Here is an 18,616-nt window from a genome sequence, read left to right on the forward strand (position 1 = left end):
TAAGGACATAAAATGCAAAATACTACATCCAGACAAACTGCATTTGAACGGCCAGGTTAGTATGAACTCTGTCAATTATTAGATTCAGTGTTTTAATGTATGTTTGAACAATGTTAATCACAATCCCAGTACAGCTTCCTGGAGTTTGTCATCACTTGCTTCCGCTGCGTTTCTGCCACTACAAGGTTCAACTGCTTGTCTACTCCAAATGGTCTGTGTTGTCCAACTTAAGGGACGTGACTGGACGTGTAGAAAAAACTAGAGAGAGAAAAACACACAAACAGCCGTTTGTAAGGCTGGGGCTAATCAGACAATGCAAGGGTGCATGTAAACAGAAGTAGGACCGGAGCATTTATTTGTATTATGTAAACAGTTTACCAGGCAAGTATATTTGCCAATATTCCAGGTGCAGATTTAAAATCGGAGCATGTTGTCATTTTAAAATAAGCTCAATTGGAATCAGTTTCCATCAGTGGAAAATAATATATCTTTCTAATGTTAGTTATTCTCGGGCAGCTGAAGTGGTGTTACGCTGATACACTACTCTCCAGATAAATGTGGAAGAAATGTCATAACTGAGGCCGAGTTCATCCTTTACAGCAACAGTCTAAAAAAAAAATAAACAGTTGAATCAAATCGTTGTCGTTCCCTTTTACTGTAAACGGTGACTCTCTTCACCAGCAGCGAGCTTCTTCTCAAGGGTTCATTGTCTTGTTGCTGTACCAAGAAATGACTTGATAGTTGTAGGTAAATATAAAAACATACTCTCAAGTCCGTCTTATATATTGACATCTTTGTGTATTTGTGGAAACGCAGATCAGTTTGCCTTCAGTTCCACTGTAAAGTGCAGTTTCTGTGGTGCAGCAGTGTCTTTGGTGGTTTGGAGAGTTATTCAGAGGATTAAAAGCACCAGTCCTCCTTCACATCTGAGAAGTTCAAAGTTCATGTTTGGCATTTTTTGCAATCCAATACGTCTGTCTAGCAATGCCAGCAGAGGAGCAAACACGTGACAATGGCGGTGACGGCCACCGTGACGCGCTTGTGGCTGCCTCGATGCCACCCTGTGCAGTCATTGTGGTGAAGCAGAGGCCTGTCGCTGCCATCCGTTCTACTGAAGTCAGACACATGGCTGTTTGCTGAACACTGTACCAGCGGCATCTGGTAGGAGGTGGCCCGCCTTTCCGGCCGGTTGGGGCTGGAGCCGTCACTGGGACGCTGGCCGTTGTAGAGCAGGTAGCGTCCGTGCGAGTCCTGCTCCATGCGGAAGAGCTCGTACTCGGTGTGCGGGAGACGGATGCCCAGAGCGACACAGCCGTTAGTCACCGTCACATCCTGCTCCACCCCGACCTGCCACGAGCCCTGGACCCCGCACTCGTTACCGTTGAAGACGTTGAGGAGAGAGGTGGTGGCCAAGTCCATGGGAGTTACTCTCATGTGGTTCACTAGAGGAGGAATATGAAAAAAAGACCTGTGAGCTTCAGTAGTTTCTTTAGGGGTGAAAAGAGTATCGCCAACAATAACCTGTCTTTGACCCACTGTGTGGTCACAGTATTACCAGTATTCACAGAAGTCACAGTATTACCAGATACAGTTAGAGTTACAGTTTTTCTGTTGTTACTAACTGGGTCTTGGTTGTTGATATAGTTCAAATAATCTGAAGTATATGACCCTCACAGAGATCTGGGAAAAACAGTCAACTTTGGCAAAAAAGCACAAAAACTTTGACGGTCATTAAAGTACAAACAAGAGACTCGTGGGCCAAAACTATTCCATTTCAACTTCTGTTTATGAAAGATTGCAGGGCAAAAGTTTAACAAGGTTGTTGTATTATAAGAAATTCTTACTGACTTTGTCAATTTTATAAAATATAATCAACTTTTGGGAGCGCCGGTAGCCTAGTGCTTAGTCCGGACTCCCCATGTACAGAGGCTAAAGTCCTCCAAGCGAGCAGCACAGGTTCAAAACTGACCTATGGCTCCTTTCCTGCACGCCATTCCCAACTCTCCCTCTCACTCCTTGATTTCAACTCAAATCAACTGTCCTATCTGTACAATAAAAGCACAAAAGACCCCCAAAAAAAACCCTTTTTTTTAGGCCTACCAATTCATTTGCATTTTAATGCAAGCATGATTAAAGCAATTCAAAGATATCTGCAAATCACCAGAGGCCATAAAGGGAAACAACTATAAAAAAAAGTCAAAGTGAAGACAGCAAACAAGAAGTGTTTCCGTTGAATGATGGAATATTTGGTTTTATAGCCCCTTAGATGTTAATTTCCTGATGAGGAAAGTTAGTCAACACGATAAATCAACCAGTCACCTTTGAAGACAAACTCCGTTCCTCCCATGACCCGGGTTGAGTGGAGCCCTCGGCTGTAGCGCCCGCGGGCGTAGATGGTGAAGGTGGGGTGTTTGCAGATGGGGTCGGAGTAGTGGTAGTAGTGGCCCTCCCAGGTGTGGTTCTTGTCGTGGAAGATGAAGTGACGGGTGAGGAAGAGGACCTCGGGGCGGACCTCGCAGCGCTGGCTCACCCACTGACCGTACAGCCCCACGGTCAGGTCGGCCCGCGGAGGCAAGATCGGAGGGTGGAACTCATCCGAGCGGAAGATGATTCGACAGGCGATGCAGCCGTGGTCGTGATTCTGAAAGAAAAAATTGGGAAAGAAATGTTATTTAAGGAAGTGTGTACCAAACACGTTTACTTCCTTCCTTAATAAATAAGATGAAAGATGAAAGTCTTGAATACACAGCGGAGGGAATTTAATATTAAGACTATTAAGTGCGTTCACACTGCAGGCCACTCACCTACACATTCACACACTGATGCTAGAGGCTGCTTAAGTGACCATCAATATTAACTAATCCCATTTAAACACAGTCAAGAAAAGAGGAGGAGCAACTTGGTGCCTTGCCCAAGGACAAGTCAGATGTGGCTGAAGGAGATGGGAATTGAACCCTCAACCTTCCAGTTGAGAGACAACAAACTCTACCACTAAGCCACAGCTGCCTTATGTTAAATCTCAAATATAAATTCAAAGGGTGTGCTATTAAATTTATATAAAAATAAAATAATGTAAACTTTGTATTATATTAAAAAAAAAAACATTACTGCTTTTATTTTATTTGGTGATAAATAACCTCACATACAGTGAAATAGAATGACTTTGGTGCTATAGTTTGTGGAAAGTATCAGGATGTTTTCAAGAGGTGAGGTGACAAAAATCCAAATTTGTAATCATAATGATAATAAACAAATCTGATGTTCAGTTGTTCTTTCTTTACAAATTTAGAGCTAAAGTTCCAGCTGACCTTCAATGTATGAAAACCTGGTCATGTAAAAAATCTGTCAGTGCTGAAAGCTTTTTCAATCCATCATCAGTGAATAACGTCATGAAATCCAAATAAAAGGGACTCCTGGCGTCTGTACGGGGATGAAGGAGGAAAAACTATTTCTTTCAGTCTGAAGCTCTGCAGTGCTGGAAGCCAGACAATTTTTCACTATTTTCTCAGGCTGATCACGTCGTTTCACTGTAAAACACAGATGTCTGGGCGAACGAGAGCTGTGACAACAGGACGTCACACAGCGAACAGCAAGATGATCCTTCATGCTTCTTCCAAACAACTGCAGGATGCCATTTATTCAACTGTATAAACCTACAAACTGCTGTTATTATCCATGTAAATGACCATTCATCATGTACAGGATGTGATCACAGTATCGAGACAGGACAGATGTGGGTCTCTGGCAGGAGAAAAGCATGAAGCATTCATACTGTGCTACACAACATCTCTCTTCCAAAAAGTCCAACAACTCCAGGGAGGCTCTGGAGTTTGTGTTATTCGATGGTGGTCAAATTTTAAAACACCCAAACTCCCCAACACAATCACTCTTTTCCCAGACATCACTCTGTCCTCGGGAGATTTATGGGGAGGATAAAGGAACGGAGAATGCTATGAGACGAGAAAAAAAAAAAAGAAAGTTGTTTCACTCTGTGGTCAAGATGAGATAATCCCAGAGCAGCTCTATAACCGCCTCAGAGTGAAAGGTTAATGGGACGACTGGAGCGAGGCCTCCTGTGAATCAGCTCTGTGTGAATGAAAGCATAGAGCACCATTTGTGCTTTTAAGAAAGAATACATGCGTGTAGTCGAGAAAAATCAATAAATATGAGTGTGCAGGGAAATAAATATGCATATGTATTTAAGCATTTGTATATAGAGGGGGACAAGAACGAGAGCAGTCTGTGGGAGAGTTTAGGTAACAGGTGTGGAGAACATGTTCCAGATCTGCAGGAACTTTGAGCCCATAAAACAAACACAGCCTGACTGAGCCAAAAAAAAAAAAAAAAAAAAAAGTTCTCCAACCATGAAAATGTCTCCCATGTCTATGGCTGGTTATTGTTGTTTTAGTTGTATGTTGTGGTAGATGTATTAGTAGTTGATTAGCTGTACTTTGTAGTTTTTGTTTGAGTGTTATGTTGTAGTTCAGATTGTAGTCTGTAAATTGTAGTTTTTTTTAAAGTATTTTGTAGCATGGTGCAGCCGTTTGATGTTGTGTGTTTGTTTTAATTCTAGATTTCTGTTCTTTGCTGTTGTTTGTCGTTTCATTACAATTAATAACATGATGCAGTTCAGTTGCCCACTTTAACCTCAGTGCTTCACGGTGTCATTATTAGCACTCCTCTATACATTAATGGGCATTATACACATTGAGGTAGACATTTGGTCTGTTGTGATGGATTACATGGGAAAGCAAAGACCAACCTAATACTCAAGAGCATGCAGCCCTACAGGCAGAAGCTGGACAAGAAAGAGAGTCTTTAAGCACCCTCTGCAGTGCTCTGAGGAGGACGGGGATATCTGAAGGCGACTCAGACGAGCATGACAACATTTTTTAGCACCACCTGTTTTCTCTCCTCCGGACTGTAAGAACCAGAAACTATGATAACAAGGCTTTTAGCCTTTTGGTATGAAACCAAAACCTGAGTTCTGAGTTCTGGACCTGAGTTCCCCCAATCCCCATCCTTTAGTTTACCACATAAAAGTTTCATATGTCAATTAGTAATGAGGCAGTAATCACCACAGCTGAGTGCTGGAGTCATGTCAGAGGTGCCTCAGGCCAGCTCGACACAAACCAATATCTGTACAAATGGTTCTTTAAGAGAAATAAAATTCACTGGTGTTGAATTGTAAGAAACAAACCGCAAAGCAGCAGACTTTGTTTTTAAAGGTTGATTTGACCATTTACCCATTTAATGCTAGAATGGAACCTGATTTTTACTTTCAGCTTGAAGTCACGATTAAAAAGAGCAGCCATGAAACACAATACAGAAAAGTAACACAGTGAAAACTAGAGCCTTAATTTGAGTGAAAGCATGGAAGAGCTGTTTAGCATTAAACAAGACTGAAAAGGGGCATCAAATAGTGGTTATGTTGAGCGTGCTCAGGCCATAGTCCTCGTCGCAGGCCCTCGGCCCTTTGCTGCATGTCATCCCACTCTATCTCCTCCCAACATTTCCTGTCTCCCTTCAGCTGTCCCACTTTATCTAATAAAGGCAAATAATAAAAACATAGACACACACACATATATATATATATATATATATATATATATATATATATATATACACACACACACATCTGAAAGTAAAACAGAATGTTCTGAAACTTAAAAAAGAAAAAAAATAAGATTTATTCTAAAGATCTTTCTCCAAACCTGATCAAACCTGAGCCAACTTTTGCTGCAATAAATTGCTTTTCAGACCCCGACTGAGGCAATAAGAAATGTAGGAAATGAGAAGGATATTACTGCCCTTGCTTCAAATAGTTTACATATATGCATTTTATTTTTTATGGACTACATCTGGCAAACTCTTTCCTCCAAACTGACGTAGAAAGAAGGTATAATCCAAACCACAGTAGATTAAGAAGAATCAGAACTTCCCTTTGCTTGGCAGCCATATTTCACTTTGGGAAAAACCACCACAGTTCACGGAAGAGGATGTCCACATGAGAAATGATTTACATGGAACAGAGACTACGTCAGGCCGTGAAGATCCTTTTTAAAGACATATTGGTATCATAAATTACTACAACTTTTTATGATGTTGGTATCCTTTAAGCAAGACCAGCATGTTATTATTTGCTGTTTAGCTTGTTTCAATGAAGTTTGAGGCATATTTTAAAAGTATTTAAGCCTCACAAGGAAGGGGTGAAGGACAAATTACATAAAGGAAGTGAGGAAAATACACACAAGCTGACGAAGTCTCAGCATGAGGGATAGTAAACCAAATAACCACAGAAACAGGTTACAAACACCAACAGTATAAAAAACAGATCACTGCTTCACAAGGTTTATTATCAAGGCAAAGCAACCAGGCGACAGAAAAATGGGGAAAACAGAAGAAACAAACCCTAAACCAAAGTCTGCTGCTTTGCTCTTGCATCACCACTGAGATCCACCCAATAACCACAAATGAACATGCTGGCACCAGCAAGTATTGTGGAGCGGGCCCAGCTCTGGGTAAAATGCTTAAGATTAATGGATTGGATAAGTCACCCTGGTAATATAAAACACTTTTAAAAGAAAGCATTACAACCTCAGGAGCTTGTTGGATTCAGAGCTTTTTTGTGCAGAAAGGAGTGAAGGATTTTTCTACCACTGTTTAAAAAAAGCTGGTGACCAACTGGGCCTTAAATCTACTGAGGTGTTTTTTCGTGAAGTGTCTGCAATGAAAGAAATGCAATGAAAGACAGAACAAGAAAATAACATATAGCAACACTAAGATTTTTGTTTTGCCCGTAGTCTTATGACAGGGGGCTCCAGAGGCTCACGGGCAGCCGCCGCCATGCTGGAAACCCTTTCACCCTTTTAACAGCTCCCATAGTGTGTGGAGAGCAGCAATTTGACCAAATCAGCATAACAGTCACCAACAGATCCTTTCAGCAAAGAGTCCCCACTGAAAAATTATATTTTAAAATCTAGCAAAATCCCTCTGTATCCAATGTGACTTTAGAGAAAAGAAACATAGCGGCTGGCAGACTGGTAGTTTTGGGACTACTTTTAACTGAAACTTTAAAAAGAAAAGTGATAAAACTAAAGATGAAGTCATGGAGAATACATAAGTGTAGGCTGTTCTGTATGAAGGGAGCTGGAGTAAAAATATTTGCTTCAGTTGTTGGGGCCAGCTGTTTCTGTTAAATGATCTAAATGAAGGTGGAAATGCAAAACAACACATCAGAATCTAATTTTTTTTAACTTTTTTTTTTACTTTTTTTTACTACAAAACATGGACGTCTCCAAAACAAAAACATCTTCATGTCTTGATAGTGTTAACAGGAAGGTTAGAAGAACTGTGTGATTCTGGTGAACTGACCCTTTGATGCAATGATGTTATCAACTTTGACTCCTCATTGTAACTGTGGAAATCCAAAGCTCAACTAACCCCCCTGCTTTAACTTTTATTCACAACAATACACAGCGAGCACATGCAACACTTTGATTTTAGCCTCAGGCATGCATGAAATCAGACCCGGTATGTGCTGGCTAGAATAATTCATACAGCCGCATGAATCCGAATTCTAGGAATACCACATGTTGATCGCTTCCAGAGATAGGCCTGGTTTCACATTGCTGCTCTGCGGGCCAAAGGGGCTTAAAAGAGAGCAGCTCTGGTCATTACAACGACACAGGGGAGATGTCTGATCACAGCTCCTCGCTCCACTCTCTGTTTACTTTCTGATCAGCAACACAGAGCCCCATCATCCCCACACACATGGATGTTTATTTAGACAGTGGACCAGGCAGGATTTCATTGTAATCTCTGTGGAGGGTGACAGTGAAAACATCACTCTAGGGTTTCACTCTGCGGGGAAGCTGCTGCTCAGCAGTGTAAATAGAGAAATTACATCTGTAAGCACAGAGAAGGGAATGAAAGGGGTCTTTCTCAACGCTAGATTTAAAAAAGATGAAATCAGTACGAAACACAGTTTCAGGTTTCTCCCAAAGCAAATCTTTAGGATACAAAGGGCAATACTGTTGACATACATACTGATCCTAAATCAGATTTTAGTAGATTCATTGTTGACATTTTGTTGTTGTGGACAGGTGGATTCTACTGCCTCCAAACCACTAAGAATAACATTACATGACATGTAAGCACACTTAATTCTCAGTTATTTTTCTGATCTTTCCACCTTCACTGAAACTTCTCATACAAAACGTTAAGATTTTCATCAAAATGCTCTTTAACACCATCTCCTCACAGCTTTGCTAAAGATAGAGTAACACTGTTCTTACAGTCAACTTGAGCTGTTTTAGGTGTGTGGTCTTTGGATGGGTTAACTTATAGGTAGGAGAGTTTAGCAGAGAGCTTCATGCTCAGAGAGGGCATTCCAACACTTTTACCAATTTTGAGGACGTTTTCATCCTGGTTGTAATACTGTGTCTCTCACAGGTAAGTCTGTCCCTTTTAAAGTTAAAGGTAACAAGAACGGCAGTGCAACAGCTATAACTCTGCTAAGAGAAACCCTCCTTAAATCAAAATCAATCAAGGCTAACAGTCTAGTTTTTAATGAGATACAAGTGGCAACCACAGTCTGGTATATTCCTACTGACAAAAGCCATAGATAGCAAACCCTCCTTTCATACGTTATCATTCCTATAACCAACACTGGTATCGCTCAGCTTTTTTCAGATATTTTATTGTGCCTGAACACTTAACATCAGGCAGATAAAGACAAAATGTGACAAAGCAGCTTTTTGAAGCTTTAGTTGTGTCTTAATGCAGCTGTTAGCATATCCACAATGACAAGGCTAGCATAGAATTATAAAGCAGGGTTTTTTTTGTTTTTTTTAAAGATTTATTTTTGGCCTTTATTGATAGAGAGGAAAGTGGATAGAGCCGGAAATCAGGGAGAGACATGCGGGAAGGGAGCCACACCGGGCCGGACGCAAACCCGGGCCGCCCGCGCAAGGAGCATAGCCTCGCTACACTCAAGTTTTGCCCTCTTGAAGTCCTACATTGATTCCTGGGAGGGGAACTAGTAATCTACTGATTTACAGCAGCTCTTGGACTCGGCCGCCACATTTCTCCATCATCTGTCTACTTGAAACGGATCATAAGGGACTTACCTTGGCGTTTTGCAGGGCGGTCTGATAGCTGGACGGCTTGTAGTAAAGCCTCTGTGACGGATCGGTGTGGATGTCTCCCAGAAATAGCTCCTCCACCAGGTGATCCAGGTTGTGATGCATGTACTGCTTCTCCACCCTCAGCAGCTGCAGCTCATGCATGGCAAAGTTCAGCTCTCTGGAGCAGTCGTACCCACCCTCCTCACTCCACAACTCGTGGATCACATTGGGCTCCCAGGGGCCCTTCACGGCCCCTCTGCAGCTGCGGTTCAGTCTCTGGCTGAGCTCTTTGGCCATCGTGGCTGTGTGACAAACCATCTGGACGTGGTGGAGGTGGTACTCAGCCTCCGTGCCACCTCGGATGATCCACGAGGCCTGACGTAGGCGTAGACGGCCCCGGATCACCAGCGTGTAAGTGGGTCTGGTGCAGTGGTTGTCCTCGTAGTAGAACTGGTGAGCCTGGAAGGTGTTGTTGGAGAAGAAACTGTAGGAGCGTGTCAAGAACTCCGGGCCAGGTCTCACCTCACATCTGCAGCAGAAGACAAATAAGGATTAAAGTAAAGACAAGGTTTAGTTTCTGGTCCAGAGATGAGCGTGTATGCAGCAAGCCATTATTTTTTTCTTCTTATGCATTGCCAGTGATTTTAACACAACATGCCTTTCGTGCACTTGCTTAATGAAGGGAGGGAACTCAGGCTTTTCATATAAACCTGATTAAGCCCTCTGACTTGAGGTGGTTACAGAGGAGGTTTCAGATGGAATTTGGAGGCTTTAAATCGCCTTAAAGAGAAGTACAGGATTAACCCCTTCGTAGTTCTGTCATCCTCCTGGGCAGCCATTTGTTTATTTTAATCCAGTATAGTAGGAAGAGTCATTTGCAGAGATTTGAAATCCTGGTTTCACTACTTAAGCAGAGGATCGACTGAGAAGTCGTTGTGTCGCATTCAAAGAAATTCCGAAAGTCAACATCGATTGGTCGTACGTTTTCAAGCTTTAATTTTTTTGGACAAATTCCTATAGTTTTTCCACAAAGGATATTAGGAGTCTAGAGACTGAGTAAGAGAGTACAGATTTGCGACAGGTTACCATGGTGTACCACAGACACTTCATAAAATCTGAGCAGACCCACCAACAGACACGTGTAACATATTGCAGCATATACAGCTGGCAAGAACATTGAAGAACAGCGGTACCCTCTTTTTAACATACATGCAAATATGAGATTTAAATGCTACTCTATCCTTTATGTCCTCTAATATTGATTTAACACATTAATATAGATGCACTGGATTTTTGAATAGCCTTCTGATAATAAAGAACGTGCACAGAAAACAAGCGGTCATATACTGTAAGTCCACAGTGGTCTTACCTGGTTGACACCCAGTGACCCTCCACGTTTGGAGGCATCTGCACTGTGATTCTGGCTCCATTGTGAAGGTGCTTCAACATGTGCTGGCACTGAGAGTCTTTGACCAGCCGGCCGAAGGTTTTCTCCAGAGACAGACGGCTGGCCTGACCGTCTGAATGGTGGAGAGACGAACTGCCAGCCCAGCCTGTGAAGAAATCACAGACACCAAAGGTTAAACTAAGGTTCAACTTTCCCATTAGTCATTTGTTTCTTCTATCAGGCAGGATTGTTTGAGGGGGATACAAGTCATTCATGAAGAATTTTGTGTTTTTGTATGGACATAACATTAAGTTTAGTTTATTTATAGTTAAGACAATGACTGAAATTAATACTGATGCCTCAATGAAAAATCCCCACAAACAAACACAGGATGAGATAAGCGTTGAGATAAAAGGGGATGCTTAATCCCGAGTAGACAAACACACGGTTCTGTGCCTTTGGGAGATTCTTAAGCACTGATATTAGCCTTATTGAGCAGAAATGCTTTAAGGGAAACCAAAAAGAAAGTTAATAATACAAAGATCAAAAAAGAAGTTATTGTGTTAGTTTGAAGTTCTCCACTCATGTTTTCACTCCGCTTATTCAATCAACAGGGACTCTTTGAAGTGCTTACAGGGTTTAATGTAGACATTTTAACTCATGTCATCACTCCAAGGATTACAGGGCTTTATCAGTGACCTGCAACACCTGGTGTGAGGGCAGTCTTTGTGGGTTAATATTCTTAAAACATGTGAGGAAAAGCTAAAGCTTACAAGTGGAAGTTAAAGAACTAATATGAGCTTTCTGCAGCCACTGCAAACTTTAAAGCAAAACCTGGAATCAAGCTGCAAGCAAAGATAAAAAGGACATGAGCCATGAGCCAAAAAAAAAAGTTCCCACCCTGTCCGTATAACCTCAATGCACCATATGAAAGGACAATACCTTCAACAATCGTCTGAGCTTAAAGGGATAAAATATCGGAAATGAAAGCATTTTTAAAGCCTGCAGCCTTGAAGCTCACATTCCAGCAAAGGTTCACTCCCTCTAATGCTCAAATATCATCGAAATCCAGCTTGAAATATGAAGAGTTAGCCTGAGATTCTTTATATCAGACCTAACTTGCCCGCCAAAATAATGTAACGCTCAGTAAATTTTTCACTTTTAAATTGAACCTAAAAGCACTCAGAGGAAGGTACACAAAAAAAATATGCATGATGAAATGAAGCCATGAAACTCCATGAAGAACAAAGCCCCATCCAGTTGCTTTACACTCCGTGAGACAGCTCTCATATGTGTGAGCTGAGGTTTTTTGTGTAAATCACTGCATCACAGCTCTGCTTAGTGGAAACACTGGACCGTGTGGAGAACTGATCCCACGACTCAGCTGGTGGCATTAGTAACGCTGCACTGCTGGCGGAGGCCACGCTCAAAATCAAAGAGGCGGCTTCACAGTTTGTTCTATATAATGTGTGTAAGTGTGCGGGTGTTTATGTATATGTGCAACATTTTTTGAAAATACATTCAGGCCTGAACCAAAGCAAAAAAAAAAACAGAGTGGCTGTAAAATGCTTATAAATTCACAAAACACACCTGTAGGCCTTTTGCAGAACCAGACCTTCGTGGCCTGTCTAGACTGATCAGGTTGAACTGACAGGAGAGAGTCTGGTCTGCAGAGGATTTGTCTCCCACTGTCCCTGTGCTTTGCCCTTTTATTTCTAAATGCTCCTCCTGCTGCCTAAACTCAAAAGCTTCTTCCATCTAGGACATGTTGGCCCACAAACGATCCAGTGAATAGCTACTTCGTTGGGATAGCCTTAGACCGGCCACTGGGACATAATCGGTCATTCTTTCCTGTTTTATTAGAAACTTACGTGTAAATAGGAGTTTTTGGTTATTGTAAAAAGGCAGGACGTAAATACCACAACAGAATCTCTGCTGCGTCCTCCGTCTCCAAAATACATCATCAGCACAATGATGACTCAGCCCTAATGGGGGGCATTTTGGCCTCACTTCTGCACAACAGGAAGAGGTGAAAACCAGCAGTCCATCTTCATATCCAGTCAATGCACTGAATATATATTATCTTTAGGTACATTTTAAATACATTATTTTTTGTATTTTGTCTGTAAATGCTCATGCCTATTAGTTTTTTTAAGTAAACCAAGAACTTCCCACGTCCACCTTTCTTGAAACAATTGAAGCAAAACAATTTCTTATATGCTCTGATCTGTGAAAAACTTGCATCTGATTAAAGTCAAGTAGGTCTGGCAGCATTTGACTTTGCGGTTTTGCTCGAATGTGGGTAAATTAAGTGTTTCTGTAAACCATCAGATGTCTAACTGTGCAGCAGTAACACACCTGGTCCAGAATTAGCTATATAAAAATATCAGAATGTAAATAAAGAGCTTTATTTAGAGTCACTTTAAACACAGTGACTTTTTTTTTTATAGAGCTTCAGTACATCAAAGCCAAACAAGAACACCAAATGGAAAACAGGCTTATGGTGAAACAAAGAGGAAATTACCAAGACGGGGGTGTTTGTAGTCTGTTAGTAAAATTACTTTTTAAGAGGAAAAGTCATTTATGGTTTTATGTGAGAGTTTTTAATCCAATTTCTAAAAGAAAAAAACCCCAACTATCCTCATTACAACAATGAGAGCGGCTGGACTCAAACCCTCTCCTTTTCCCTCATGGCTGTCAATGTGTTCCCAAACTGCTGCTCTCTATTCAGATCAAAGCACCCACAAAACTCCCAGAGCCCTGAACCACAGAACATTTCCAGTTGGCCCACTCCCACCAGTGAGGTCACAGCACTGGGACCCCAGACAAGCAGAGACACTCCACATTTAAGGGAAGAGAAAAATCCTCAAGCGCTCGAACAGAGACTGCACAAAGGACTGATCTTTGGGTTGTCTCTTCATGTGGCTGTGGACATACGACTTAGAACAGGAAGAGAAAACCAAACAACACTTGAGAATCTTAACTTGAAACAAACGTAAAGTGAAGGAGTAAACATGTGGCATGTTTGTTTTAAGTACTGATGCTCGAGTAATTTTTAGTTAAAAGACTTTCTACTTCCCTTGATGTCAGAGGGGAATTTTGACTTTTTAACAACATTTATTAACAGCATGAACTATAACTTTCACAATGAAGTTCAACTAAATACTCTTTTTGTTGGGTAAGAACGGTCTACAGTCACACTGGCAGTCTTTGGATGAGGCTAACCTCAACATGCTATCATGCAACAGACAGCCAAATGAGGACCAAACGTCAGCCTGAACACAGACAGATACACACTGATGATACTGAGGAGGAAAACCTACATCTACAAAGTAGGTTCAGTTTACATTAGCTTAGCGTATGTCAAATTGCCAGCATGCGCACAGTGAACATGATAACAGGTGGATGTTGATCAACAATGTTTATCCTATTCATCATATTTGTATGGTTTTTAAAGTTAACATAGCTGGAGTTTCACAACTCATTGCCGTTTCACAATAATTGAGAATAAATACAACCAATGACTCAGCATGTGTACATGTTAAATGTTAGCTTGATTTCTCATTTTGACATAAATGTAGCTCAAGCTAGCTATCAACGCCCTCAGACTGATTGGTGCCAATTTCGAGGTGAATGGATTTTAGATTCAGGAGTCACATGATGCACACACAGGTATTGTGTATTAAGAACAGCATATCATTTAATTTTAGTTAAACTTGAAATGTGCTCTTATTCTATCGCATTTTAACTTTCTATCGTGATACTGCACACAACCAACAAACATTTTTCTCACATAGTGCTGGCCAATGTATAGCTGAGCCTGATGGGAATGTCCTTTCCAGATTTTACTTCCCCTTTTCAAGATTTAGAGTCAGAGACCAAAGTTTTAAAAACATGTGTTTAGGTAACTACATTCAAAGAAAAGAGATCACAAGATGAACTGAACTTTATCCTCTGGGGAACATGACTGTCTGCAACAACTATGATTCTCAACCTGTTTAAAAGTTGTCAAGACATTTAAAATAGGCTACAAGTAAAAACAAGTCCTGACAAATATTGTCCTAACGTGTTCTGTACTATACCTGCTGTGGAAATCATTTATAAAGGCTATTCCTGCAGCCTGCTGTTACTCACTTTGTCTAACCCAGCAGCATTGATATCAGGGATTTATTTATTTTTCCGAAGGTAACAATATTTTGCTGATGGTCTTGTTTGCTTTTGTAGCTTATAGAGGCTTCTGTATTTATTAAATGTGTTTCATAACCAGAAACAAGTGCAATATTGTTGTACAATTTTGTCGATTTTTTCCAGAAAGACCTCCTCTTCCTGCTGCTCAGAGGAAGACTTTGAGCTGCAGGCAGTTAGAATCATCTGCCTTCCTTTCCTGTTTGCTTGTTTGAACTTGTGACCTGCTGCAGTTTTCCAAACTTTTTTTTTATAAGAATGTTTCCCTTCATATGAAATTATTTAGCAAATTTTTCTGACTGATGCCTCTGCAATTACAGTTACTTCTTTGCGTCTATGGTGATTCAATAGAAAAAGGGAAACTGATTTTGGCATGGGAGCATGTGGGGAGTTTTATTTGTGAAGTTCAGATGCCTCCTTAAGTCCCTTTCTCACAAGTAAAAATGTTGTCATAACTTTTGTCCACAATGTGCCAGATATTCACAAGCTAATTGACAGACCCTAAAAGGATGATGAAAGCGATCAGGACACGAATTCCAATGCAACTCTTAATATGTAAAAAACTTAAAGAAATATTGAGGCTCAGGAGAATTCGTATTTGATTTATATGAACCTGAAGTGTAAGCAACTTCTCCGAGGTCTTGTTAAACGTTGCTGCTTAAATTAAGATTCCGGTTTTCTCCCCACTGTAAAATTCACATCACTCTCTAACCCAGGCGGACAAAGCATTTTTATTGCTCCGTGAAAGGCTGCAATAACACACCACCTAATTGAACGTTAGATTGACTTAAAAACACTTCAGAAGATGCAGACTCAAAAATATCGCCTCATCTAAATCCGGTCATTTGAAGTCTCAGCCAAAAGTTTCCTTGAACTGTCACTGACAACAGATGGATTGGGTCAACTGCAGCCCCATAATCCTCTGCTGCTCAGACAGGGTTTTCAGTAGGAATGGATGTTTTTAAGTGGTTCTTAACTCTCAAAGCACTTTCATCTGTCAAGCAGCCCTGGGGAAGATTTTTATTGCCTTTTAGCTTTCCAATATGTTCATCACTGGGGCATAAAGGAAAACTAAAAGAGAAAATATTGTCACTGTTATGATTAATCCTGTAGGATACACAGATGAAAACACATTCAGGCAGGATGGTTAACAGGTGTGCTGAGGAATTAGAGGCAAGGTCAGGTTCGTTTCTAACAAACATGTTCATTTAAGATGGAACAAAAAACCCATCCAAAAAGGCACTTTAACTTTACTGCATCATTTGGAAGAGCTCATAAGTGAGACAAATAACTCCTTTAATATTTTTTATGAGCAATTTGTCTTCCATGCACACATGGATGAACACACGTTTTTCAATTATTTTAGCAGCACCACATACAGCATCTCCACACTCGCTGCACTACATGGTTAAGTAAATGTTACATTTTCTTACCCAACAAAGCGACAAGAATCAGTGCAGATTTCGGCCCCATTCCGCTCTTTAGGGGGACTGACACGAAGCTTTACTGGACACACTGGGGGAGTTCAGCTTCTCCTTTACGCAGCGCCCTTATTTATCCAGACACAAATCCTCACATTGTGAATCCAAAGCGTGGAGCGAACACTGCTCTGACTGACGAGCATCTTAGGAAACACAGACCCGGGTCGTTACAGACAATAAAGCCCCATATAATCTGACGTTTGAGACCAAGAATTGCATCCGAAAGATGAAAGAAGTTCCCAGCGTCACAGTGTCACATGCTGGAGGAGTATAGTGCGATTGTTGAAACAGGGCAGCTCGGTTGCTTTTACGCGCGTCCTCCGTGCGTCCTGGAGGAGTGTTTGTACGTCTGCTCACAGACCGGACTCCCCCCGCCTCTGCACACACTTTGTGGGCGTGGAGTGTGTGTTCAAGTTTTCCCCGTTAGATGCACTGCACACTGTAAAAAGAGGGAAAAAATGGTCCGCCATGCTGCAAGGTGTAATGATCTGTTTAGCCTGGACGTTTTATGACTATATGAATCTTCCAGGCTTATAAAAGAATGATGTGATTTTCTTAAAAAAAAAAATCTACTTACATGTGCAGATCAAAATCAACGAAGAAATGACACTTCCTCCACAGGGGCTGCCAAAATCAACATAACAAAGGTTTTCACAGGAGCTTTAAAAGAGTTATAATTTCAATATTTCCCTACCTTTTCTCTGTAGATACAACACTTGAAACACAACAGGTAAGGCCGGCCTAATTATACTAGTTAATTATATAAAAGCATGTCCACTTTGTGCTTACATATTGTGCATGTATAATAATATAATACATTCTTTAATTTTTTTGAAAAAAGCACTGAAATAGCTTCTTTCATCTTCTGAGAGCTAACTCTTTGTAGTGCACAATTAGAAAAGACATACATCAAGATCCTTGCTTGTACTGTACCATACTTTGATGTATGTCAGGTTGGACAAAAGTGTCTGCTTAACGAATTGTAGAACTGTAGATGTCTCGTGATACGGGATTGTAAAAATTGTTAAACGATTTTTTAAATGTTAGGATATAACTTAACGGCCCTTCCTGTTGAGGTTTCCATCACTTAATTTTGTGTTCAACATCCTGCTTATTATCAGTGGTGATGAATGCTTCACATTTTTTGTGACTGTTGCTCTCAAATTATAAACCTTCTCATCAGGGCTGCCTGCAGGGAGGAACAACTACAAAGCTTCTCAGAGCCTCTTTCTGCACAGCACCTGTGTGTGCGTGTGTGTGGCAGAGAGAGAGAGAGAGAGAGAGAGAGAGAGAGAGAGAGAGAGAGAGAGAGAGACCTTGGCCTTGAGTCTCTGTCTCTTTTTAACTTGTGGTTCTTTTCTCTCTCTGATCTTTTGACCCTGAGGCGACTCTCCAGCTTCTCTTCATTCATTGAGGAATCCACTCAGACAGTGAGCCATCTGTGCACAGAGCACCAAACCTGTTTTCTTCTCTTTTTATGATACTTCCTTTTTTCAATTGTTAACTTATTTTTGGCTGAACAACTTCTAACCTTTTGTAATAAGTTAGTTCACACATGTTCTGTGTGTTTTGGTGCAATTAGAAGTGTAGTTTTTGATGGCATAAGTCTGACTACAAACACATTTGTCCGACCTGAAAATCATAAGTCAAATTTCTTGATGCCAGGCTATCACACCAATCTGTACAGATTTTTCACTGTTCAACTTACAACAAGTTTGCTGCTTGTTAAGTTAGCAAGGTCAACCAGAAGAAGTTCCAACAGTAAACAGCTGAAAGTGGGCGTATTGCCACCTACACTAGTGGAGTCCTTTACTCAATACTTCCCTGTTTCTTTTATACTTGGACAAGGACGGCAGTCTGGCAAAATTGCCTAATGTTCCAATGAAAGTTCCTGAGGAGGTTAAAGGAGGTAGGTAGAATTAGAGAGTTGATGTTAGTTTGCTAAGGAAAGCAGCCCACAAAGAGCGGACTCCACTGATTTATAATGGCACTATCTTAACAAACTTGATTGACAGTGGGCATGGAGATTATTTGTCTTATGCAACACTACAAAAACTCAATCCTCCCAAGTGTATTTGTGTTATTTTAATCAAAATATGCCACATTCACCTGACAGGTCAGAATAAATTCTTTATTTCAAAATATGCAAAGCAATATAAAAGATTGACAGCGAGTGTCTTATTTTTAACATTAGTGAACCGTTCTCTCACTAATGGGTGATAAAACACAATTTAATTATGTGACAAAGTTACATATAGCCACTTTAATTAATATCAAAGAATAATGATGGAGGCGGCTCTGTCCTACACAAAAAACTGTATTTTATGTGCTTATCCAATAATCCTCCAATCCTTCTTCAGTCGAGCAATGCTCCAGTGGGATTTCTAATTAATTTCTTTTGTCTGGAGTATTAACCCCCCCGACTGCTCCATGCT

At 40.8% G+C, this 18,616-nt stretch overlaps 1 protein-coding gene across 1 annotated transcript; it reads right to left on the reverse strand.

The window, feature by feature from the left end:
• Positions 1 to 267: 267 nt before the first annotated feature.
• LOC306827349 (protein APCDD1) lies at positions 268 to 16,566 on the reverse strand. Its single transcript, XM_079349096.1, has 5 exons — positions 16,134 to 16,566; positions 10,498 to 10,681; positions 9,132 to 9,657; positions 2,320 to 2,641; positions 268 to 1,442 (listed from the first exon to the last, which is right to left on the reverse strand). The coding sequence occupies exons 1-5, from the start codon at positions 16,171 to 16,173 to the stop codon at positions 979 to 981; spliced, it is 1,536 nt and encodes a 511-aa protein (XP_079205222.1). The 5' UTR covers positions 16,174 to 16,566; the 3' UTR covers positions 268 to 978.
• Between the last annotated feature and the right edge of the window lie 2,050 nt (positions 16,567 to 18,616).

Source organism: Symphodus melops (assembly GCF_947650265.1).
Source record: "Symphodus melops genome assembly, chromosome: 7".
Classification (NCBI taxonomy): domain Eukaryota; kingdom Metazoa; phylum Chordata; class Actinopteri; order Labriformes; family Labridae; genus Symphodus; species Symphodus melops.

Bases quoted from the DNA above. Each gene is read 5' to 3' on its own strand.
- LOC306827349 (XM_079349096.1), bottom strand. From the start codon at position 16,173: ATGGGGCCGAAATCTGCACTGATTCTTGTCGCTTTGTTGG. The intron at 2,642-9,131 runs GTAAGTCCCTTA...TTTTTCTTTCAG, and splicing joins CCGCCCTGCAAAACGCCAAG to AATCACGACCACGGCTGCAT. The intron at 1,443-2,319 runs GTGACTGGTTGA...TTCCTCCTCTAG, and splicing joins AACGGAGTTTGTCTTCAAAG to TGAACCACATGAGAGTAACT.